Source organism: Neoarius graeffei, chromosome 10, assembly GCF_027579695.1.
Source record: "Neoarius graeffei isolate fNeoGra1 chromosome 10, fNeoGra1.pri, whole genome shotgun sequence".
In the NCBI taxonomy this organism is placed as follows: Eukaryota; Metazoa; Chordata; class Actinopteri; order Siluriformes; family Ariidae; genus Neoarius; species Neoarius graeffei.
In genome coordinates, this window is record NC_083578.1 from 23,604,147 (window position 1) to 23,623,143 (window position 18,997).

At 41.2% G+C, this 18,997-nt stretch overlaps 1 protein-coding gene across 1 annotated transcript in view; it reads left to right on the forward strand.

The window, feature by feature from the left end:
• Positions 1-15,869, forward strand: part of plxnd1 (plexin D1) — a 212,713-nt gene extending 196,844 nt beyond the window's left edge. The window contains exons 32-36 of the mRNA XM_060931569.1: positions 971-1,134; positions 2,394-2,541; positions 8,250-8,390; positions 12,160-12,234; positions 14,857-15,869. Coding sequence (XP_060787552.1) covers positions 971-1,134; positions 2,394-2,541; positions 8,250-8,390; positions 12,160-12,234; positions 14,857-14,973 — 645 coding nt within the window. The 3' untranslated portion in view covers positions 14,974-15,869. The remainder of the gene's footprint in view (positions 1-970; positions 1,135-2,393; positions 2,542-8,249; positions 8,391-12,159; positions 12,235-14,856) is intronic.
• The last annotated feature ends 3,128 nt before the right edge of the window (positions 15,870-18,997 follow it).

Sequence of the window (18,997 nt, forward strand, 5' to 3'; positions counted from 1 at the left end):
AGATATGTTGTCCCATTCTTGCCCGATATACAGTTTCAGTTGCTCAACAGTTCAGGGTCTCATTTGTCGTATTTTGCACTTCATAATGTACTAAATGTTTTAAATAGGAGACAGGTCTGGACTGCAGGCAGGCCAGTTTAGCACCTGGACTCTTACTACGGAGCCATGCAGTTTTAATATGTGCAGAAAGCGGTTTGGCATTGTCTTGCTGAAAGAAGGAAGGCCTTCCCTGAAAAAGATTTTGTCTGGATGGCAGCATATTGCTCTGAAATGTGTATATATCATTCAGCATTAATGATACCTTCCCAAATGCACAAGCTACCCATGTCAGGTGCACTAATGCTACCATCACATCATACTATCACAGATGCTGGTTTTTGAACTGTTCACTGATGATAAGCCGGATGGTTCCTCTACTCTTTAGCCTGGAGGATGTGGGTCCAGTCCATGATTTCTAAAAACAATTTCTGCTTTTTTGGAATTGGAGTTGTACATATACACGACATATGGCGTCTTTCAGCTGACGCTAGAACTGTGCGAGTCTTTAATCTCCAGGATTAATGGGATTACTGTCGTACAGCACCTGCTTTTAATAAAGCACTGGGATCTGAGAGCAGCCAGTTAATAAATCATCCAACACAGATTTAGATATTTTTTGGAAGATTTGTTGAATACTTTTTCTTATTAATTGTCATACTGTGATTTTGTGTTTCATCACAGACACTAATAATGATTAAACCATAATAAAGCACCACCTCCAGGCTTCTGAAAACATTTGTTCTGGCAGTGCGTTTTAAAATTCCATTGTCATGCTTAAGCCATACTGAGATACTGTTATATCCCAAGAGTTTATAGTTTCTATTTTGAGATACTAACCCTATATATGGAGAAACGATTACACTCTGTGTGCACGCTAACATTTTGCCTGACTGTGAATTACATCCCGTTTGCTGGATATTACCGTTAACAGGGGACACTTCAGAAGTTCCTGGATGACCTCTTCCAGGCTGTCCTGAGCATCCCGCCTGAGAAGCCGCCACTAGCCGTGAAGTATTTCTTCGATTTCCTAGAAGAGCAGGCTGACAAACGGGGAATCACGGACCCAGACACACTGCACATCTGGAAGACAAACAGGTACCGCGACAGCGAGTTTTGTTCGACATTTCCTGGATAGTACTGATGCGTGCCTTGGGTTTTCACCTGATGATATTTTGAAGTAATCATATTGACCCAGAGCTGCATGCACCCACTCAATATGTAAGAGCAGCAAGGCTGGCGTTTTTGAACGCCTCATTCGCAGCGTATGCCAGTACAGCCTTCTGTTTCTCAGCTTGTCATATTTGTGCCAGCATTCTCTCTGCACCATGGGATATTTTCCAGCCAAACATTTTTTTTATTTTATTATTTTTTTTTTACTTTGCAGCACACTTTTGTCTACTTGCTTAGATTTTTGCCTTTCATTACATAAATACTTCGTTTTGCTCATGGTTATATAGGAACCTGCACTCATCTGAGGACAGAATCCAATCGACTATGTTGTATTTACGACTCCACTGTAAATGAATTTTGTGCTCTGCTGCTGATGCTCATAGGGATTGATACTGACTGATGTTCTCATTTGTTACAATCCTAATATCATCCGCTTCTCCGTATCCATGTAGTCTGTATATTTCTGTAGCTGTGTCATGTTCTCTCAGTGAGTTAAGCTTCCTGGATGCTAAGTTCACGTTGGCTAATTATCTTGCTGGCCAAACAACATTAGCTGTGTTGAAATTAGCCGTGGGACAAAATTCTCAAGAGCTAGACGTGATTGTGTTAAGCGCATTTCAAAAGACTCTAAAGGCTATTAAAAACGAGCCCGTGAGAAACAATTTGGAGTGGAGATGAAAGTTTTGGCTCCCCAGTGACACTAAAATGCGTTTTAATTGGTAATTCTAGATGGCAAGATCTCCCTCTGTTTATCTCTCTCTGTACCTCACTTCTTCTCTTTGTCTCTCTCCATCCTCCTGTCTCCCTCTCTGTCATTCTCTGACTCTCTCTCACTCTTTCCCTCTCTCTGATTCTCACTCTGTCATTCTCTCTGACACTCTCACTCTTTCCCTTTCTCTGTCATTCTCTCTGACTCTCTCTCTCTCTGACTCTCACCCTTTCCCTCTCTGACTTTCTGTCTCTCTAACTCTTACTCTTTCTGACTCTCTCTCTTTACCTCGGTCACTCACTCTGACTCTCACTCTTTCCCTCTGTCTCTCACTCTGACTCTCACTCTTTCCATCTCTGTCACTCTCTCTGACTCTCTCTCTCTCTCTCTGACTTTTTATCATGCTTTCCCTCTCTCTGTCACCTTGTCTCACTCTTTCCTTCTCTCTTCCCATCTTCTCTCTCTCTCTCTGTAGTTTGCCTCTGCGTTTCTGGGTGAACATCCTGAAGAATCCACAGTTTGTGTTTGACATCGATAAGACGGATCACATGGACGCCTGTCTGTCCGTCATAGCTCAGGCTTTCATTGACGCATGCTCCATCTCTGACCTACAGCTGGGGAAGGTAAAGACACACACACACACACACACACATAAAATACAGCAGTAAACTCATCTGGAATCCATTTTGGATCTATTGTCAACACACAATTGAAATGTCTGTTCCTGCACCTGGGTAAAGTTAGCGTTGGGTATCTCTGTTAACATCTCAAATCTTTCAGTCCTTCTCATGTGTGGAAGTGTGTGTGTGTGTGTTTAGGTGCGCTTCTAACCCCTCATACTTGAAATCACCCTTTCACTCCTTTACCCCGAAATAAACTCCTCATTCTTCCTGCTTTGTCTGCCTCCAGAGCCACAGATCTCCTCATCTTCCTCTGTCAACACACTCCTAACATTTCACTCAGGAAAATATGGAATAATCGCCCAACATGTTCGACCTTCAAACAAATACACACACAGACGTATATTCACACACACACTGTTCTAGTCTTACTTCTTATATAGTGCTGTGTTGTGGCCATGATGGAGTCAGCATGGAGATTTTCTTAAATCTCTCCCCCACATACACACATTTGTTTTACTATCCTTGTGCAAACCTTCTACTGACATACTGGACATTGGGACATTTATTTATTCCCCACTAAGATATAAAAACATACCCACACACACACACTGACCACTGATCTCACTTCCCATCTCCAAAGGTCTAAAGCTGAAAGAGAGACACACACACACCACACACACGCACAAGTTCTTTTATCTTCCTCTTTCCTGGTGATTTGGTCAATGATAGTGAGGTATGTAGACGAGGTGAATCTGTGTGTGTGTGTGTTCATGAGAAAAAAGGAAGGTGGATGTCAAAGGTCAGGGGCTACCAGACAGATGGAGTGCACGCAGGAAGTGAAGTGCAAGACAGCAAAAGAGTGAGAGACACAAAGAGAGAAAGACAGGGAGAGAGATATAGATATATAGATGTGTAGACAAAAGAGCTGTCATGTAATTCCACACAATTGCACATTGATTACTCTTTCATGGATTAATTCTGCTTTCATTATCGGACTAGAGTGTAATTAGCCTGCTGTTTATCAACATAAAAGCATTGACATCATGTAGCACGGAGAACAGTGCACTTTGTTTGCGTGAAGGCTGTTAGCTTACAATGGAGCTAATAAGGAGGGACTTGCCTCCAGATTTCACATCATCTGATTTACAACTTGAAGAAAGTGCAGGGTCAGAGCTGGAGCATAATTATAATTCAGTATAACTCATCCATAGGTGGGCGGCACGGTGGTGTGGTGGGCTTTTCTGTGTGGAGTTTGCATGTTCTCCCCGTGTCTGCATGGGTTTCCTGCAGGTGCTCCGGTTTCCCCCACAGTCCAAAGACATGCAGGCTAGGTTAACATGGGTCTGAAGTGCCCAGGTGCTGTAGCATAGCTGCCCACTGCTCTGTGTATGTGTGCAATTGCATGTGTTCACTGCTTCATATGGGTTAAATGCAGAGGAGGAATTTCACTGTGCTTGAGTGTGAATGTGACAAATAAAAGCTTCTTCTTCTTCTTCATTATTATCATCATGTCATTAATTGGAGTGTAGTTTTAAGCCAGATGCCCTTCCATTTCTGGGCCTGGGAAACAACCATTCAGATACACATTCACATCTAGGAACAATTTAGAGTCACCAGTTAGCCTAACCTGCATATCTTTGGACTGTGGGGGAAACCGGAGCACCCGGAGGAAACCCACGCAGACAACATGCAAACTCCACACAGAAAGGCCCTCGCCGGCCACTGGGCTCCAACCCAGAACCTTCTTGCTGTGAGGCGACAGTGCTAACCACTACACCACCGTGACGCCCTTAACCATACCGGTAGATTGCCGAGTTCATAAATACTCAAACACGATATCAACCTTGTTCATCACCACCACATGTATGCATTTCCTCAAACATAACTAACAACGAATTTACCTGATATGCAATCTTGATGATCGAGATCATCATGGCAGCAGCAAAACATACCGTAGTAACGCAAACATGGATACCTTTGGTGATGGCATTATTAGTATGTTCTCTTGTATGTTCTCCTGCTATTTTTGATTTCAAAGTAGGACTTAGTCAACTTTAATTAATATCAGAGCTTTAAGCCAATTTGTAAAAACAGTTCAAATTAGTCCGGTCCACTCATTTGATCGGACAAGCAGTATTCCAAGTGGAACTCCACCCACCTTTAGCTGCAATTACTGCTGCATGTCTCTTGGGGTATGTCTCTATTAGCTTAGCACATCCAGCCACTGGGATTTTTGCCCATTCCTCAAGGCAAAACTGCTCCAACTCCTTCAAGTTAGATGGGTTGCGTTGGTGTACAGCAATCTTCAAGTTATGCCACAGATTCTCAATTGGACTGAGGTCTGGGCTTTGATTAGGCCATTCCAAGACATTTAAATGTTTCCCTTTAAACCACTCCAGTGTAGCTTTAGCAGTATGTTTAGGGTCATTGTTGTGCTGGAACATGAACCTTCGCCCCAGTCTCAAACCTCTGGCCGACTCAAACAGGTTTTCCTCCAGAATTGCCCTGTATTTAGTGCCATCCGTCTTTTCTTCAGTCCTGACCAGCTTTCCTGTCCCTGCAGATGAAAAATATCCCCACAGCATGATGCTGCCACCACCATGCTTCACTGTAGGGATGGTGTTCTCAGGGTGTGGGGTTTGTGCCACACATGGCATTTCCCATGATGGCCAAAAAGATCAATTTTAGTCTCATTTGACCAGAGAATCTTCTTCCATGTGTTTGGGGAGTCTGCCACATGCTGTTAGGCAAACTCCAAACGTGTTTTCTTAAGCAATTACTTTTTTCTGGCCACTCTTCCATAAAGCCCCACTCTGTGGAGTGTGACATATTCTTTCCATTTTGCTATAATGGATTTAATGGTGCTCCGTGGGATATTCAAAGTTTGGGATATGTTTTATAACCCAACCCTGATCTATTCTTCTTCACAAATTTGTCTCTGACCTGTTTGGAGGCTCCTTGGTTCTCACGTTGCTTGCTTAGTAGTGTTGCAGAGTCAGGGTCCTTCCAGAACAGGTTGATTTATACAGGTATCCTGTGACGGATCATGTGACACTTTGATTGCACACAGGTGGATCTTAATCAACTAATTATGTGACTTATGAAGTGAATTGGTTGGAGCAGCTCTTATTTAGGGGTTTCATACGAAAGGGGGTGAATACCTATGCACTCTCCAGATTTGTTTTTTCATCTTAATTATTGTTTGTGTCACAATAAAACAACAATTTTCACCTTTAAAGCTGTAGGCATGTTGTGTAAATCAAATGGCACTCACCCCCCAACAATCCATTTTAATTCCAGCTTGTAATGCGACAAAACAGGACAAACACCAAGGGGAATGAATACTTTTGCAAAACACTTTATTTAGTGGTGGCTTCTTTAGGAGCTATTGTCACTGACAAAGCAAAAATAAACTAAATATTTAGCCACGTTCTGTCCAAAATATGAGTTACTCTTTATTACCTCCGCCAAGGAGGTTATGTTTTCGGTAGCGTTGGTTTGTTTGTTTGTTGGTTTGCCTGTTAGCAACATTACGGAAAAAGTAATGAACGGATTGCTTTGAAATTTTTTCCAGAGGTGTGACTGGGCACAAGTAACAATCCATTAAATTTTGGCGGTGATCCGGATCACCGTCTGGATCCCAGATTTTTTTAAAAGATTCTTGGCGGAGGTCTGCGCTCTCTGAGTGCTTTTCTAGTTATTTTATAGAACTGTTGTACTGAATATCGCTCATCTTTAGAACAACAGCACTTTTGTTTGGGCGATATTGTGTAATCATACCAAGCAAAAAAGCTTTACCAACTGTGATAAATTATATTATTAGACATACAGGACACTTTTTCGATGGAATAAAAACGTGTTTTCTTCCCTTCTAGTGGGTTTCATTCAGTTGGTTTGATAGCATGCAATATTGTTAGCATATCGCTTATCCTACATGTATTACGTCACTCTACCCGATGGAGAAAGAGCGCTGAATATGGTTTATGATATTGCATGGTTGTCAAGACAACATGACGTCACAATGATGTCGGAGATGTAAAACAGTGCTAGCCAGCGACTGTGACAATTTGTAAACATGGCTGCCAGGTTTGCTGTGTTAAATACAGAAGATTTTGAGAGAATTTTGAAAGAGAAAGATGCACTGAACACCCGAAAGGAATGTGTATGTATAATAATAATAATAATAATCTCATCTCATTATCTCTAGCTGCTTTATCCTGTTCTACAGGGTCGCAGACAAGCTGGAGCCTATCCCAGCTGACTACGGGCGAAAGGCGGGGTACACCCTGGACAAGTCGCCAGGTCATCACAGGGCTGACACATAGACACAGACAACCATTCACACTCACATTCACACCTACGGTCAATTTAGAGCCACCAGTTAGCCTAACCTGCATGTCTTTGGACTGTGGGGGAAACCGGAGCACCCGGAGGAAACCCACGCGGACACGGGGAGAACATGCAAACTCCACACAGAAAGGCCCTCGCCGGCCACGGGGCTCGAACCCGGACCTTCTTGCTGTGAGGCAACAGCGCTAACCACTACACCACCGTGCCGCCCAATAATAATAATAATAATAATAATAATATTGGCTGGCTTTTTTTCGTGGTATATCAGATATATTCCATTCAGTTACTCGTCTTCAACTCATTCAATATCATGCTAGCTGAATGGAATATACCGGATATACCACGGAAAAAAAAGCCAGCCAATATTATTTCATTATGCCACAGTGCTGCTGAATTCTCGAAATCGGATTGGTTCTGTAAGGGCAGCTCTGACAGAAGCTCAGGTTAATATTAAAGCGGTCGTTTTAATACGTTGTTGTTTCTGTAGTCAGAACATGCACAGAGATTTCTAGAGCAGATGCCGGACATAAACGGATTAAAAACGTATAATCGTCGTAGTGGAGAAATGTTTATTTTGCATTTTGGAAGGAGTCTCCAGTGCCAATCGGAGGGAAAGCTGTAACTTTAAGTCTTCAGGACAGCGTGCTTTTCAGTTTCTCAGTAACATGACCGGCTGTGATTGTTTTGTCTTATTAAGAGAAAGGGAAAAGAGAGGCTGATGAGGGGACGACTGTTTATAGCTGCTATAACATAAGTAAGTCTTCTTGGAGATGCTACACAACATTAAACGTAACTATAAAACAAATGTTCAACATTCGGTGTTCAGCTGCATTACACGAACCCCATCCATTATTTTCCAAAGCGTACCCCGTCATGTTTTATATCCCTTCCACATTGTTAAGAAACCTTGCTTTCTAAAACAGTCTAACCAAGCTTACCTGGCAAAATATTTTAAGGGGATGTTCCTAAATAACTGTTTCATATCTTCACTTGGACTGATTCGACTTTCTTCTGGTTTATTAGAATTAATCTCATTACACGGTAGGTAGGTTCTCGAACCACTGCACATTTTTCATGTTTTCTGCTCCTAACACACCTGCACCAAGTTATCATCATCCCACAGCCTCGACTCAAGCGTGTGCAGAAGTGGAACAGAATAAAAAATGTCCCGCATTAGAGTCCCTGAGGAGGAAATTGAGAACCCATGCACTACACAGCACTGCTCAGCATTAATCTTTTCCCACTTTTCCACAAGCGCACGTTGTGGTCCAGAGAACTGCGCAGGAAACAAAAAACACACTAGATGAGAAAAATCACAGGCATGTCATTCGGTACTCTTGTTTCGTTTTGATTGACAGGACTCTCCCACCAATAAGCTGCTGTATGCTAAAGAGATCCCGGAGTACAAGAAGAGGGTTCAGTCCTATTACAAGCAGATCCAAGAGATGGCGCCACTCAGCGAGCAGGAGATGAACGCGCACTTAGCCGAGGAGTCACGCGTGAGTTACTGAACCCTTACAGCTTTCTACACTTTTTTTTTTCACCTCCTAAAACGGACATCTCAAAATGTTCCAGTTGCTAATATAAATGGACGAGAGTAAGATGCTACCTAAGAGAGTAGCTTTCAATGTTATCTACAGTAACATTTCTGAGGAATGTTTTTGAGAAGAATTTGCCTTAAAGCTAGACTGCCTTTCAGATTTTTCAAGTGTAGATCATTAAAAGAATCCCCTCCCCCCGACACCCAATTATTTTTGTTTAGTGGACCGAAAGCTACTGAATTCGAATCACAGTCTTCCAATTTTGTTAGTTTTTTTAAAATAGAACAGTTAATGAATTTAAGGCCACATGGCCCTAAATTCTCCGCTGTTTTTTTCCTGCTTCACCGTGACCCAATACAAGATACTACGTCATGCATGACGTGGTGGGCTTTCCCTGTTTGCGCAAGGCATTGTAGGATACAAATTTGAAACCAGAGAGAAAAATGGAGGACGTGAATGAAACGTGAAAGACCGACTACAGTAACGGAAAGCGAGAAGAAAAGACGTTATGTTATACAACCCCGATTCCAAAAAAGTTGGGACAGAGTACAAATTGTAAATAAAAACGGAATGCAATAATTTACAAATCTCAAAAACTGATATTGTATTCACAATAGAACATAGACAACATATCAAATGTCAAAAGTGAGACATTTTGAAATTTCATGCCAAATATTGGCTCATTTGAAATTTCATGACAGCAACACATCTCAAAAAAGTTGGGACAGGGGCAATAAGAGGCTGGAAAAGTTAAAGGTACAAAAAAGGAACAGCTGGAGGACCAAATTGCAACTCATTAGGTCAATTAGCAATAGGTCATTAACATGACTGGGTATAAAAAGAGCATCTTGGAGTGGCAGCGGCTCTCAGAAGTAAAGATGGGAAGAGGATCACCAATCCCCCTAATTCTGCGCCGACAAATAGTGGAGCAATATCAGAAAGGAGTTCGACAGTGTAAAATTGCAAGGAGTTTGAACATATCATCATCTACAGTGCATATCATCATCAAAAGATTCAGAGAATCTGGAAGAATCTCTGTGCGTAAGGGTCAAGGCCGGAAAACCATACTGGGTGGCCGTGATCTTCGGGCCCTTAGACGGCACTGCATCACATACAGGCATGCTTCTGTATTGGAAATCACAAAATGGGCTCAGGAATATTTCCAGAGAACATTATCTGTGAACACAATTCACCGTGCCATCCGCCATTGCCAGCTAAAACTCTATAGTTCAAAGAAGAAGCCGTATCTAAACATGATCCAGAAGCGCAGACGTCTTCTCTGGGCCAAGGCTCATTTAAAATGGACTGTGGCAAAGTGGAAAACTGTTCTGTGGTCAGACGAATCAAAATTTGAAGTTCTTTATGGAAATCAGGGACGCCGTGTCATTCAGACTAAAGAGGAGAAGGACGACCCGAGTTGTTATCAGCGCTCAGTTCAGAAGCCTGCATCTCTGATGGTATGGGGTTGCATTAGTGCGTGTGGCATGGGCAGCTTACACATCTGGAAAGACACCATCAATGCTGAAAGGTATATCCAGGTTCTAGAGCAACATATGCTCCCATCCAGACGACGTCTCTTTCAGGGAAGACCTTGCATTTTCCAACATGACAATGCCAAACCACATACTGCATCAATTACAGCATCATGGCTGCGTAGAAGAAGGGTCCGGGTACTGAACTGGCCAGCCTGCAGTCCAGATCTTTCACCCATAGAAAACATTTGGCGCATCATAAAACGGAAGATACGCCAAAAAAAAGACCTAAGACAGTTGAGCAACTAGAATCCTACATTAGACAAGAATGGGTTAACATTCCTATCCCTAAACTTGAGCAACTTGTCTCCTCAGTCCCCAGACGTTTACAGACTGTTGTAAAGAGAAAAGGGGATGTCTCACAGTGGGAAACATGGCCTTGTCCCAACTTTTTTGAGATGTGTTGTTGTCATGAAATTTAAAATCACCTAATTTTTCTCTTTAAATGATACATTTTCTCAGTTTAAACATTTGATATGTCATCTATGTTCTATTCTGAATAAAATATGGAATTTTGAAACTTCCACATCATTGCATTCTGTTTTTATTTACAATTTGTACTTTGTCCCAACTTTTTTGGAATCGGGGTTGTATACGAAGGAAAGGAAACGCAGGACCAAGCTAATAAATATCGGCGCTCAGCGAGCACCTCGGTGTGATCAGCTGTTCGTTTAGCAACAGAATGATGGAACTGTCAGTGCACGGTCAAAGGTAAACCTGTGCATGCGCAGCACACGGACTTCCTCTGTCTGCTTGACTGCGCAAAGCGAGCGATTTCATGCACATTATTTGTTAAGGAATCACCTCAAATTAAATAACTTCCCAGCCACAGAATGGCCTGATATTTTGTGACATATTACAGAAATAAACATAGATCACAATGAGCGAATTTCAGAGGGAAATCAATTTCACTGATTTTTATGAAATCAAAAGGCCGTCTAGCTTTAAATAGATAAAGAATAGGACAATGTTGTGTTTTTTTTTTTTGTGAAATAAAATTTTCTTCATTTAAATTTTTTTTTCCAAAATATTGTAGGAAAATCGAATCATGAACCCAATGTTGTGAATTGGGTGAATTGTTACATACCTAGAAGGCAGTTTAACACTTGTGTTGGTGGTCCTGGTAAAAATGATTAATTCCTCATACAGTGAATGCCATGCTTCAATCAAGTTGTTGGAGCGCTACAGTATGTGCCATAATGAAATGGACCCAGGCCTAAACAAACCGGCAATTTGTAAATCAGATACAGGTTGCCGAAATATCCACGATGCATCCACACAGTACTGTGCAAAAGTCTCCCCCCTTTTTTTTTTACATCCAAACTTTGTTATAGATTTCTATTTGATGACTTCTACATTATCGAGTCGGTACAGAAACATTTTAGGGTCCAAACGTTCGTTTTCAAGCAAAAAACTGAACGTTACAGAAAAAACAAAGTTTGTATCCGAGCAGCATATTACATAAGAGAGCACTTTTCAGATTTAAAAAAAGAAAACATAATGAAGGCTGCTGGGTTTTGGTGCAAAATGAAGACGCGAGTGTGACAGTCAAAGTGTCCAGAAGAACTGGGGCTGGTTCTGGAAGATGCTCAGTAAAACCTACAGCTCATTTCCTTATCAAACTGCACTCACTGTACCTGAGACTACTGTTTTTTTTTTTAAAGCAAAGGGTCATCTGACACCAAATACTGACCTTGTTTCATTTATTATGGCGTACTGCTTACGGTATTTTTTTTTTGGGGGGGCTTTTTTCCCACCTTCATTATTGGATAGGACAGTGTAGAGACAGGAAATGAGCAGGAGAGAGAGACGGGGAGGGACTGGGAAACGACCCCGGGCCGGAATCAAACCCGGGTCGCCCGGACCCATGGCATGGTGCCTCATCCACCCGAGCCACGACACCCCCCCAGTATTTTTTTTTTTATGTTGAAACATTTCATTTCATATTTACATGCGCCTAAGACTTTTGCACAGTACTGTATATTTAGAAGAAAATGCTAGAAATTCACCAGGGGAAGGGTTTTCCCAGGCCGCCATACATTCTTCTGTGATATCATCTATCCAGGTTTATGCGAAATGTACATCACTGTAATTTAATAGATGAGCGATATGACACATTCTGTGGCTTTTCAGTCCATTCAGTTGATTTTTAATTTGTGAATAAAGCTAATCAGCTTTCTGTTTGTGATTAATAGAAATACCGGAACGAGTTCAACACCAACCTGGCTCTGACCGAGATCTACAAATATGCCAAGAGATACCGCACTCAGGTATGAAGCAGTTCGAACTTGCCTTAAATGTGCCGTGATGGTGTTACAGTCAGTGATTCAGATTCAGACACAGTACACTTCTATACAACTCTCCTGACAAGCTTATGCATGTATGATTACACACACCTCCCTTACGCCTGATAAGAGTGTCCTTTTCGGATCCCACCTGCAGTATATCATTTGAGTGACTATGTGTGTGTGTGAGAGAGATAGAGAGTGAGTGAGTGTGCGTGCGTGCGTCCTGGCACCCTGACGCTAATCCCCGGGGCTGTTTTAATACCCATTCTTCAGCCTCAGCATGTTGGAGCGGCGCAGTGAAAAACATGGCTGATTGCAGGCGTGTGTGATTGAGCTCATTCTCTACACACATAATGCTAAGTGAATGGCTCTGCTGGACATGAAAGACTAACTGCATGGGGGTTTGGAAAACAGCAGCTTAGCTGGATCTGCTGAGTATTGTGAGGGTGTGCTGTCTGTGACGCTCTGCGTGTGTATGAAGTGGCCAAATTGTTTGCACTTTCTCTTTTTTTGTGCCATGTTTCCGGATGGGGAAGTACAGTTGTAAAGCTAGGTGAAGGTCAGGACTGCAGAAACGGAGTACGAAAACTCATATGCACTCTTGTTAGTAGGCATTTCTTTGACTCGGCCAGGTTTTTTCCCCTCCTTCTTTATGTTTACATCGAGCATTTAGCAGATGCTTTTAACCAAAGCGACACACAAGTGAGGCAGAATCCAGTGTAAGCATTTAGCTGAGCTGTTAAAGATTAAAGTTCTGTGTTGCCAAATCCTTTCAGGGGAAAGTGGCTAATGCTTGCTCAAACCCCCCCCGACATTACATCATAAACTAGTTTGGGTATTCTTTGTGATGATCGTTTTATATCCAAACACGTTACGTGAAGAAGGGTAGTGAATCTGGAAATAGACGTGAAAGAAAATGCTTTGGGAAGGAATAAGTTGTTATGACTTTTATTTCATTTTTATTGCTTTTATTATGTGTTAATATCACCAAGAGGAGGAGTTAAAATGAAGAACACAACTGCGCAAGAGGGACAAACAACGTTGACCAATGATTGGTCGTTGGGAACAACGGAGATCAGTGATTGGTTGTGAGGAACAATGGTGATTGGTCATTGGGGAAAGTGGTGATTAGTGACGTGTAATCACTAAGTGCACTCATCTTGCACTTGATTCCATGTTTGTACTCACACTCTAAAGCTCCCTTTAGTGATATTTCTTTTAAGACTCCTTTTATGTATCTTGATTGTTAATTTTCTTTTTGTAAGTCACTTTGGATAAAAGCGTCTGCTAAATGAATAAATGTAAATGTGTAATCAAGGACAACGGAGATCAGTGATTGGTTGTGAGGAGCAACGGTGATGAGTGACTGATCATTGGGTAAAATTGTGATTTGTGTTAGTCAGCTGAGGAAATGGTGATTAGTGACTGGTCATCGGGAACAATGGAGATTGGTGATTGGTCGTGGGGAACAATGGTGATCAGTGATTGGTTGTGAGGAGCAATGGTGATAAGTGATCGATCATTGGGCAAAATGGTGATCAGTGATTGGTTGTGGGGAATAATGGAGATCAGTGATTGGTTTGGAGGAACAACAGTGATAAGTGATCGATCATTGGGCAAAACGGTGATCAGTGATTGGTTGTGGGGAATAATGGAGATCAGTGATTGGTTTGGAGGAACAACAGTGATAAGTGATCAATCATTGGGCAAAATGGTGATCAGTGATTGGTTGTAGGGAACAGTGGTGATCAGCGATTTATCGTTGGGAATAACAGAGATCAGTGATGGTTTTGAGGAGCAACGGTGAATAAGTGATTGATCATTGGGTAAAATTGTGATCAGTGATTGGTTGTGGGGAACAATGGTGATCGGCGATTGGTCGTTGGGAATAACGGAGATCAGTGATTGGTTGTGAGGAGCAACGGTATTGAGTGATTGATCCTTGGGTAAAATTGTGATTTGTGTTAGCCAATTGAGGAAATGGTGATTAGTGACTGGTCATTGAGAACAATGTAGATCAGTGATTGGTTGTGGGGAACGATGGTGTTTGGTCACTGGAGAAAGTTGTGATTAGTGACTTGTCATTGGGGACAACAAAGATCTGTGATTGGCTGTTAGGAGCAACAGTGATGAGTGATTATTGGGAAAATGGTGATTAGTGTCTGGTCATTGGGAACAGTGGAGATCAGTGATTGGTTATGGGGAACAATGGTGATCAGTCATTGATCATAGGGAAACCATTGTGATCCATGATTGGTCACTGGAAAAATCAGCCCTTGCAAGCGCAACTCAGTCAGGCTTTACACAGTGGTGGTGAGTCAAGCAGGCCTGTTCTATTAACTTGTATAACCAGTTTCTGGGATGCAAGTTGGAGAGTCATATCTAGTGCAGGACACTCGCTAACGCTGCTCAAAAAGTTGTTAGATTTGTCACGAGACTCCTTTTTGAAATAAAGTTGCTAAAGTGATCACATGTTTTTGCTTAAAGAACAAATGTGACTAATGACAGAACCCTAACTAGTATACAGACCTACTACACAAAAAAACTAAAATTTACAAATAAATGTGTATTTATCCGAAATCTACTTGTCTCTCCTTGTGACAGGTGGTGAATGCTTTGGACTCAAACCCGACTGCTAGACGCACTCAACTGCAGCACAAGTTTGAGCAGGTCATCGCCCTTGTGGAGGATAACATTTACGAGTGCAGCAGCGAAGCCTGAACTCCAGCCAATCCAAATGCATCCTCCACAGGTCCTGAGCCAATGAAAACACTGCCTTTATATGGCTACAATACATTCCGGTGATTGAACCTATATCAAGAGGTGATCCAAGAAAAAAGAAAGAAAAAAAAGGACAGATACTTAAACTGAAAATTGGAATCAAGACAAAAACCTTTTCCAGTTCCATGTTGGTCACTCTTCTTACTATGGCTGGCTTGTGAGAGTTTTTTTTTTTTTTAATTGATATGCAATCCAAAAAACACATTATGCCTGTTAACAAGACGGGGATTGATGGGATTTCACTTGACGTCGTGTTGGGAGGCTGTTTAAATGTGGACTTATGGAACCAGGAGTTCCTATGGTTACTTCGCACTGACCCCACTCTGGGGAAGAGCCAATGATGCACTGGACTGTATAGTAAAAATTTCCATAGCAATATTTATAGCTTTGTGTATGATTTTTATAGCATAATTTCAATGTGTGAGGAAGCCGTTATGGGGACAGTCCTCCTAACTGGAGCTGCGCAAAGGTTACTTCAAAGTGTCGTGATCAAATCTGGTGTGTTTTCAGTTTATTTCCTTGTGCCTAGTCTTGAAGGATGAGTCAGAATGAAAACGTCAGATTTGGTGCCTTGTACAATGTAACCTTGGCAGTGAAAGTTTTCAGCAACAAATCAATCAGTCAATCAGTCTCCATGTGATTTACAGGTCATGGCCATGAGGACGAAGCTGCAGACTGGTTAAGGTTTTAGAAAGTTGAATGAGAGGTTTAGATTGAATCTGAACCCAAAAATAAATAACTGTACTGGATTGTCTGCCTGATAGAGTTGTTTAATGTGTTGCTTTAATGGAAAAAAAAAAAGAGGGAAATTTTATTAAATAAACCTATGACCTTGACTAAGCACTCTGTTGTTATATTGAAAGCACAAATTTTGTATTAATTAGTAGTTCTCAATACACGCAATGTGCATACATGTCAACCTTTGGTCAATCAAACCTGTATAACCAACCTCCAAAATCCGTATTTCCCTTATAAAATCCGTATAAGATGAAAATTAAAATAATTTACCTAAAATTTGAATGATAATTAACAATGATATATCCCAGTTACTTTTTATTCAATATTAATAACAATAAACCTTCAGAATGAATACAAAGCTCCAATGTTTGACAAAACACAAAGTGTCACTCTAATGTTCTGAATTGTACTCCATGACAGCTTTTTTAGCAGTCCGCACCAATACCTCACTAGGCTGCATGTCACAGCAAGTGTCTGTGTTGATCTTGCCGGAGTGCCCATTCAGAATCTTTTCAGTCGCTAGTGAAAATCGCTCAGGTGGAAATACGCGTTTCAAACAAAATGTTACTTCCCGGTTGGCGGGATTCTCGCAATGCGGTGTGCGCATGATCAAAAGTGGAACGAAGTCTCGCCACCACAAGATAATGCGCGATTTCATAAGACTCTTTACTGGCTGTTTGTGCTGTCTGTGGTGTACAGTACGTTTGTAAATGTTATGCGCTCTTTTCATCGTGGGAATTGATTATAGCTCTAAATAAATATTGAAGTTTTTTTTAAAGAATCCGTATAACTTTATTTGTACGCCCGTATACTACGTTTATTGAATCAAATCCGTATAAAATACGGACATTCCGTATAGGTTGACATGTATGAATGTGTTAGCATTATTAGCTCATCCGGCCGACAGGTGATGAGCTCATGGCATCATGTGTTGTCCGTCCAGCATCATCCACATTTCATGAAAATCACTTCTTCTTTCTCAAGTCTTCACTGATTTTTATTCTTTTTGGCAGGAAGGTAGGTCTGCCTGGGGTGCATATGGCTTCTACGGAAATTTGCATAACTGCAATTAATAATGAAGATATGGAGTAATTAAGCCCTAACAAACAAGTTTCCACACAAATCACTTCTTCTCCCTCAATTCTTCACCGATTTTGATTCTTTCTGGCATGAAGGTAGGGGAACCTAGGGTGTATATAACTTGAACCCAGATTTGCTTAATTACAATTATTAATGAAGTTATGGACTAATTAAACCTTAATGAGCAGTTCAACAAAAATCACTTCTTCTCGGTCAATTCCTCAGCATTTTGGATTCTTTCTGGCAAACAGGTTGGTATTCCTAAGGTGTGTGTGTGTATATATATATATATATATATATATATATATATATATATATATTAGTATATATATATTAGTATATACAGAGTGGTGCTTGAAAGTTTGTGAACCCTTTAGAATTTTCTATATTTCTACATAAATATGACCTAAAACATCATCAGATTTTCACACAAGTCCTAAAAGTAGATAAAGAGAACCCAGTTAAACAAATGAGACAAAAATATTATACTTGGTCATTTATTTATTGAGGAAAATGATCCAATATTACATATCTGTGAGTGGCAAAAGTATGTGAACCTTTGCTTTCAGTATCTGGTGCAACCCTGTTGTGCAGCAGTAACTGCAACTAAACGTTTGCGGTAACTGTTGATCAGTCCTGCACACCGGCTTGGAGGAATTTTAGCCCATTCCTCCGTACAGAACAGCTTCAACTCTGGGATGTTGGTGGGTTTCCTCACATGAACTGCTCGCTTCAGGTCCTTCCACAACATTGTGATTGGATTAAGGTCAGGACTTTGACTTGGCCATTCCAAAACATTCACTTTATTCTTCTTTAACCATTCTTTGGTAGAACGACTTGTGTGCTTAGGGTCGTTGTCTTGCTGCATGACCCACCTTCTCTTGAGATTCAGTTCGTGGACAGATGTTCTGACATTTTCCTTCAGAATTCACTGGTATAATTCAAAATTCATTGTTCCATCAATGATGGCAAGCCGTCCTGACCCAGATGCAGCAAAACGGGCCCAAACCATGATACTACCTCCACCATGTTTCACAGATGGGATAAGGTTGTTATGATGGGATGCAGTGTTTTCCTTTCTCCAAACATAACGCTTCTCATTTAAACCAAAAAGTTCTATTTTGGTCTCATCTGTCCACAAAACATTTTTCCAATAGCCTTCTGGCTTGTCCACGTAATCTTTAACAAACTGCAGACGAGCAGCAATGTTCTTTTTGGAGAGCAGTGGCTTTCTCCTTACAACCCTGCCTGCCATGTTCGACTCATGAACATTAACATTAGCTAATGTGAGAGAGGCCTTCAGTTGCTTAGAAGTTACCCTGGGATCCTTTGTGACCTCGCAGACTATTACAAGCCTTGCTCTTAGAGTGATCTTTGTTGGTTGACCACTCCTGGGGAGGATAACAATGGTCTTGAATTTCCTCCATTTGCATACAATCTGTCTGACTGTGGATTGGTGGAGTCCAAACTCTTTAGAGATGGTTTTGTAACCTTTTCCAGCCTGATGAGTATCAACACTTTTTCTGAGCTCCTCAGAAATCTCCTTTGTTCGTGCCATGATACACTTCCACAAACGTGTTGTGAAGATCAGACTTTGATAGATCCCTGTTCTTTAAATAAAACAGGGTGCCCACTCACACCTGATTGTCATCCCATTGATTGAAAACACCTGACTCGAATTTCACCTTCAAATTAACTGCTAATCCTAGAGGTTCACATACTTTTGCCACTCACAGATATGTAATATTGGATCATTTTCCTCAATAAATAAATGACCAAGTATAATATTTTTGTCTCATTTGTTTAACTGGGTTCTCTTTATCTACTTTTAGGACTTGTGTGAAAATCTGATGATGTTTAGGTCATATTTATGCAGAAATATAGAAAATTCTAAAGGGTCCACAAACTTTCAAACACCACTGTATACAGTAGCTTGCAACATTTATTGCACAAGGTGGCCCACTGTAGATTGTTTCTTCTGGACTAGATGGGGCCGGAGTAAGCTATGTCGTCGTTGACGGTCTGGTTCTATTCAAACCATCAGATTCGACATAAAGGGTAAATATTTGAGACGTGTTAGAGCAGGACAAAACATAAAAGTGGGCTGTACAAGGACAAAACGAGGAGCTTTTTCTTCTCATTTTTT